Here is a 6,899-nt window from a genome sequence, read left to right on the forward strand (position 1 = left end):
TGCACGCAAGCTCACGGTTTAGAATCTGCCTGCAGGGAGTCGGTGGCCCCCATGAAACTCCATCAATTTGTAAAAAGCTAGGGCTAGTGCAGTAGACAGAATGGTGGCCCGCACACACGGCCCTGTGCTAATCCCCAGGACCTGAGGCTATCTTGTGGCAAAGGGACTTTGCAGATGTGATTAAGTTAGGGACCCTAGGACGGGGAGGTGCCCCTGAGTTACCTGGCGGGCTCTGTGCCATTGTGGTGCTCCTTGGAAGGGGGACAGCAGAGGGGGGAAGGCACTTGATGACAGCAACAGAGGATGTAGACTATGGGGGAGACCAGTAGCCAAGGCAGCTACTAGAAGCCGAAAAGGGCAAGGAAACAGGTTCTCCCCTCAGAGCCTCTAGAAGGAACCAGTCTGCCAGACCTTGACATTAGCCTGGTGAGACTGATTTCAGACTTCTGACCTCCAGAGTCATCAGAGAATAAATGCATGTTGTTTTAAGCCACTAGATGGATTTATAGCAGCCACAGGAGACTCACACAGGCCAGGAGAGATGTGTCACCCACCCCGTTCTTCTGCAAAGATCCCCACGGGGACATCACAGCCATTCAGTGAAGCCCGCTGCAGCCCGAGGTCAGGATGCTGCATGGTGTGGTGCAGAAGGCCTTGCTGTGGAGACGGCTCGACTCTCTGTCCCTCCACAGCTGGCCGTGGGACCCGAAGAAGCCACATGCCGCTCTGAGCTGCATGTCTTCTCTGCAGAATGAGGGCAAAAATGGTACTTTGCGGATCTGTTGTTACAGCCGAGTTAAGATTTCCAGAGACGAGGGCACGTGTGAGGCACTCAACAAACACTGCTCCCTCTTCCTACCAGCTGGGTCAGCGCCCCTTCCGCATATCCCACAAGGGACAGCCGAGCCTACGCTCAACCGGCTGCTGGCTGTTGCCAGATCCTTCCCGTTACGTGGCTCCCGCGCTCTCCTCATGCGGGGACCTCGCTCTCTAGCACTTGGTACGTGCTTCTCCCATCTCAGGGTCCCGATTTTGGCTACGTGACTCGAGGGCCCCAAACAGGAGGGGCTTCTGACCTTGACTCCTTTGGAAACCTGGAAGTGAGCCCCCCGGTCAAGGTTGGGAGGAAGAAATACCCTCTGGGCAGGATTCTCATTGGGAGCAGCTGCTACCCCAGGTGAGGAGGGGAGGGGCGGAGAGGGCTGGACCCAGGGCCACAATGGAAGCCCTCCCTGCTTGCTTCCAATCCCAGGGCCTCAACAGACTCCAGGGACTTGGGGACTGTGAGGGTCATCAGGGAAAGCCTGATGGCAATAGGGACATGGCTGCCTGGAGATCTAGGGTGGAGGGTACCTGGCAGATGAAAGAGCATGTGCAAAGGCCCTGAGGCAGGACTGAACTGGGTGTGTTCAAGAAGGCCAGGGTGGCCAGAGCAGATTGAGAGAGAGCAAAGGGCTAGATCAGGAAGGACCTTGGAGACCAGAGCAAGGAGAAATCTGAAGGCCAGAGAGGTGAAGGAATGTCCCCAAGGCCATACAGCTAATGTCCCCAAGGCCACACAGATTATCCACTGAGAGTGGACCGGCTCTCCACGGAACTGTGAGCAATACGGGTAAGCCCCATGTTTCCTCACAACACCGGCATCTGGGCTGAGGCAATGGGTCTTGCTTCCTGAGGCTAAGCTCTGGTCTTATTTGCTGTCCTGAATTGGTGCCTCAGTTTCCCCCAATAAAACTGGGATGGCAACTCCTAAACCCCTTCAGCGTTGGAGGAGAGAATTGAAGGCATCCAGGCTTCTGATCCCCTCCCCTAGCTGAAGCAGAACCTCGACCCCTCTGCCCAGCCTCCTGGCCCTCGGAGGCCCCCCCCGCCCCCCGCCTCCATAACGCCCCCTCCATCCTGTGTCAGCAGCAGTGAGAGCCAGGAGATGCACCAGGCCCTGCAGGACTTCCTCAGCGCCCAGCAGGTGCAGGCGCCGGTGAAGCTCTACTCCGACTGGCTGTTTGTGGGCCACGTGGACGAGTTCCTGAGCTTCGTCCCCGTGCACAAGAAGGTGCAGTGTGGGGGCTGCCTGGAGGAAGCCGCACGCCTCCTCCTACCCGGGCTCCCAAGTACCTCCCTGCACTCTGCCTGGGAGGCCTGGCCCTACGTGCCTGACTCGCTTTCCCTCCACCCCAGGAGGGGGACCAGCCTGGGTCCAAGCCCGCCGCCCTGGGAGCCCCGGGGTCAGACTCTGACCCCAGCATTTCTGCCTCCAGGGCTTCCGGCTGCTCCTCGCCAGCCCCCGGTCCTGCTACAAACTGTTCCAAGAGCAGCTCAAGGACGGCCACGGCGAGGCTCTGCTATTCGAAGGGGTCAAGAGTGAGTTGGCCGTGCCTTGGTTTTCCATCCGGGGTCCTCTCTCTGCCTTCGTGCGCTCCCCGATTGCCAGCGGGAGGCGCTCACCCATCCTCAGAGCCCCTGCTGTGCGCCAGCACCAGGGATGCTGTGTGAACAGGGCAGAAGAGCTCCCGCTGTCGCTGTCGGGGCTCACAGTCCCCGGGAAGGGAGTCAGAAAGACAGCTACAGCACAGGGGCTTGGAGGTCTCTGGGAGGAGTCCAAGGGGTCTTCCTGGAGGAGGCAGAGACCAGGCAGGAGCATGAGGAAGGAGCAGGAGTTCACCCCATAGGGTGGTGGGATGAGAGGAAGAGAGAGATCTCAGACAGAGGGAACAGCGAATGCAGAGGCTCAGAGGCAAGAGAAAGTGAAATGTGTTTGAGAACCTGAAGGAAGTTCAGTCTGGCTTAAGTCCTGAGTGAATGAATGAATGAATGAATGAATGAATGAATGAGTGAGTGAATGAATGAGTGAATGAAAGTTCAGTCTGGCTGAAGGTAATCTTAAAGTCCACAGATATGAGCTGGTGTCGGAGGTTAGTAAGTCACGGCTGAGAGTTTTTACCTGTTATCTGTAGTATGTCGTGTGGCATCAGGCAACTTTAGACCCCTGTTTGCCTTTCACTAGATGGGATTTTTCTGGAGATAATGTAAGGATGTGAGAGCAACACCTTTAAGGAGAACTTACACTGATAAAATATATTATTTAAGGCATTTGCCTGCCAGATGCTCCCAACAGACCTACATGTTTAGGAATTCCAGCTGCCCCCATTTTATAGATGGGAAAACCGAGTCCCCTCCGTGCCTACCAGGGAGACAGAAATTGACCTCTGAATTTGCCTGCTGTTTTTTTTCTTTTTCTCCACGACAGGAAAAAAACAGAAAATAAAGGACATTCTGTCCAACGAGAAACTGAGAGAAGATAATTCATACGTGGAGGTACTAGGCTGGGTGCCCCGGAGACGCCACAGTCCGGGCAGACCTAACCACCCGCCCCGCCACCTTTCTACACCAGGTGTAGAAATCTCCGCACCAGGGCAGAGCCTTCCACCAGCTGCCTTCCGGCTTGGTGGCGAACGGCTCCGGGATTCGCGTCAATGTGTGTGGGACAGAGAGAGACTTTAGTCACCACTGCAGGAACACACACATACGATGCATGGAAAAGGGGGGAAGTAAAACGGGAAGGCTGGAGCCAGAAAAAGACAGGGGAAGCTCTCAGAAACAGAGACAGAGCAGGAGAAAGGTCAAGTGCTAGACAGACGGGAAAGACAGGGACACACACGCGGGGGCAAAGGGACTGGGCTGCGCAGAGCAGGCAGGAGGGAAGGAACGGAGGCGCCCAGCACTGCCTTCCCCACCTTGTCCCTAGCCGGTCCCTAGGCCAGGCCTCAGCCCCAGGCGGCCCTCCCCCACAGCGGTCCCCACCCCTCCTTCGCTCCCCACCGCACCGTGCCCACCGCCCCCTCACCGCCCCTCCAACCCCGCCTGAGTTGGCCCTGCCCCGCCCACCCCCCAACCGCCCCAGAAATGCATCGACTGGAACCGGGAGGTGCTGAAGCGGGAGCTGGGCCTGACCGAGCGGGACATCGTGGACATCCCCCAGCTCTTCAAGCTCCAGGATGACCTCAGAGGGAACCTCAAGGCGGAAGCCTATTTCCCAAACATGGTGAGGACCTGGTCTCCGGTCCGGCTCACCGGTGCCAACGGCCTGAAGTCAGGGGCCCTGGGTGCGGGGCCAGCGGGCGTGGCCGTGCGGTCGGGGTGGGCGTGGCCTTGTGCTCGGGGTGGGCGTGGCATGCGATCGGGTGGGCGTGGCCGTGCGGTCGGGGTGGGCGTGGCCTTGTGCTCGGGGTGGGCGTGACCTGCGGTCGGGGTGGGCGTGGCCTTGTGCTCGGGGCGGGCGTGGCCTTGTGCTCGGGGTGGGCGTGGCATGCGGTCGGGTGGGCGTGGCCGTGCGGTTGGGGTGGGCCTCTCACAGCCGCCCGGGGAGTCCGAGACTGTCATCGTCCCCCTTCACAGATGAGACACTGACAAGCGGGGTCTCTGGCACAAGAACAGGCAGCTGGCAAAACGGGATTTAGAGCTGGATCCAAGCCAGGGGTCTGGCTGACCGGATCCACCGAGGCGCTGCCCGCTATGGATTTCCCTGCGGGAGGCTTGGGCGGGGAGTAGGCGCGCCCTTGAACAAGCAGCTTGCAAGCCGCTCTCAGTTAAGCCAGGGGCGCGCTTCAGACCGGGTGGTCAGGAGGGAGGGCCGCGAGGCTAGTGCCGCCGGGGGGTGCGGGATGGGTTCACTGCCCTGCAGGGTGAACTTGAGGGAGATCCCGCCTTCGCCAAGGACTTTTAACCGTGACCCCTCCTCGCCCACCCCAAGACCACCTTAAAGCCATCAGCTGTATTTTTACAGCCTGTGCCCTTCCTCTGTGTCCCCAAAGGGTACCCAGGGGCTGGGCAGAAACCCCAGTGGGGGCCCCAGCTACCCTGTCCTGCTGGGTCCCCAGTCCCCGGCACAGTGGATGTCAAACTGTTTCCCCGGGTCACTGAGGTTCCAACACAGCAGTTTGGATTTTTTGCTGTTTTAGGCATTGAGGGGCTGCAGCAGATTTTATTTAGAAGAAGAGGTTCTGTGGCCGAAAAACAAGCAGGAAGGGACACCTTGAATTCAGTTCCTTGGCGCCGAGCAATTTTTTTCTTGCTGTCGCCCAACCAGGCAGGAAAGCCGGCTGATGCCGTTAGCTGAGGATGAGGCCTCGCAGGTGAAGTCGTGGGCAGCACTGGGTGGTTCGAGGCCCTGGAGGGAGCCTGAGCACGCACCCTGACTCACCCCCAGGAGCCCACGGTGGGAAGGGGGACGGCGTGGATGTGGGACAGGTGGAGAGATTCAGGGCGCAGGACACCCAGCATGAGCTGCGTCTGCATGGTGACAGAGAGTGACGTGCCTTCCCAGGACCCCTGAGCCCTGGAGACTGACTCCGCACCTACTCCGTGCCGGCATGGTGCCCCATGAGCGTGGCATCGAATTGTCATGGCAACAGCAATGTGTTTGGGCTCATTTTGCTGATGCATCTCAGAGAGGCAAAGTGACTTGCCTAAGGTCACACAGCTATTGAGTAGCAGGGCTGGAGCCAACCCATGTTGGCTTGGAGTCAAAATCCTTGTCGTTTCTCACCTTCCAAGATAGGGGAGGAAATGGTCATTTACATGAGAGTGCTGCCAGAAAGGTAGTAGTTATTTATTCATCCATTCAACAGATAGTTACTAAGTGCCTCCTTTATGCCAGGCGCCAGGCTGGCAGCCAGGTGAGCACTGAGGAGGAGCACTGACTGCCGCAGTTCGGGGGCTCATGGGTGGCTTCACAAAGGTAGTGCCATTTGAGCTGGACCTTGAGTAATAGAGACTTTTCCAGAAGGCTACAGTTGGGGAAGGACATGGGTCCTGGAGTCTCTGACAGACTTGGGTCTAAGGCCTGGACTGGGTAGCCCACTTGACCTGCCTGGGCCTCGGTTTCCCCATCTGCGAAGTGGGGCTGCTGTTTCTGAAGGCCAGAAGGAAAGGGGGACCCTTGGCAGATGGTGATGCGGGCTGCACGCTGGCGCCCCTGACCCGGGACCCCGCATCTTCGCAGGTGAACATGCTGGTGCTGGGGGAGCACCTGGGCATCCCTAAGCCCTTCGGGCCCATCATCAACGGCCGCTGCTGCCTGGAGGAGAAGGTGCGGTCCCTGCTGGAGCCACTGGGCCTCCACTGCACCTTCATCGACGACTTCTACGCCTACCACGTGCGGCATGGGGAGGTGCACTGCGGCACCAACGTGCGCCGGCAGCCCTTCTCCTTCAAGTGGTGGCACATGGTGCCCTGAGCCCATCCCCCACTGCTGTCCTGGCTAGAAGCTCTGGTCCCCTGCAGTGTGGCATCGCAAGAGCTCTTAGGGACATTTTGGCTCCCTGGGTGTGGCCGCCCTCCCGGCAGCGGCTTACTTCCTTACTTCTGCTGTGCCCTGGCCCCTTAGGCCCCCCACACCCCCCAACCCCACTTGGAAGACCCCAAGATAGTCCTGGCATTGGAGGCGCCGCTCTGCTGTGAGATGCCGCAATAAAGTTTTATAATTGCTTTGTAAGCGAGGTCAAGCTGTCATTGCTATCGTTTCTGCATTCACCCATTGTCATGATCAAACTGAATGTTACAGACTTGAAGGTGCTCCAGGAAATGCTGAAGGCCATGTGTCTTTTTCTCCCATGGCTGTACATGGTCTATGAAATCTTCTGTGATCTGAGCCTAGCTGATCCTAAGCTCCCACGGTGACTTTGAGGGAGAAGGATGGGGGGTGGGGTGGGGAGGAGGGCTGAGCCCCCCTGAGGAGGCAGCACGTCCTTCCTCCTGGCAGAATTGAAGTCAGTTCCCAAACAGCCGGCTGGGAACATCCTGGCTCTTTTGCTTATTTGCACTAGTGTGTGTGTGTGTGTGTGTGTGTGTGTGTGTGTGTAAGATACACACCACAGCTGTGCATCTCGTGATGAAGAAAA

At 58.4% G+C, this 6,899-nt stretch overlaps 1 protein-coding gene across 1 annotated transcript in view; it reads left to right on the forward strand.

Moving 5' to 3' along the window:
- PADI4 (peptidyl arginine deiminase 4) overlaps positions 1–6,489 on the forward strand; it is a 36,169-nt gene extending 29,680 nt beyond the window's left edge. The window contains exons 11-16 of the mRNA XM_039229074.1: positions 1,023–1,177; positions 1,912–2,053; positions 2,259–2,361; positions 3,248–3,315; positions 3,902–4,042; positions 6,002–6,489. Of these exons, the coding sequence (XP_039085005.1) occupies positions 1,023–1,177; positions 1,912–2,053; positions 2,259–2,361; positions 3,248–3,315; positions 3,902–4,042; positions 6,002–6,235 (843 nt within the window). The 3' untranslated portion in view covers positions 6,236–6,489. The remainder of the gene's footprint in view (positions 1–1,022; positions 1,178–1,911; positions 2,054–2,258; positions 2,362–3,247; positions 3,316–3,901; positions 4,043–6,001) is intronic.
- The last annotated feature ends 410 nt before the right edge of the window (positions 6,490–6,899 follow it).

The sequence above is a fragment of the Hyaena hyaena genome, unplaced genomic scaffold, assembly GCF_003009895.1.
Source record: "Hyaena hyaena isolate Hyena2069 unplaced genomic scaffold, ASM300989v1 scaffold_35, whole genome shotgun sequence".
In the NCBI taxonomy this organism is placed as follows: Eukaryota; Metazoa; Chordata; class Mammalia; order Carnivora; family Hyaenidae; genus Hyaena; species Hyaena hyaena.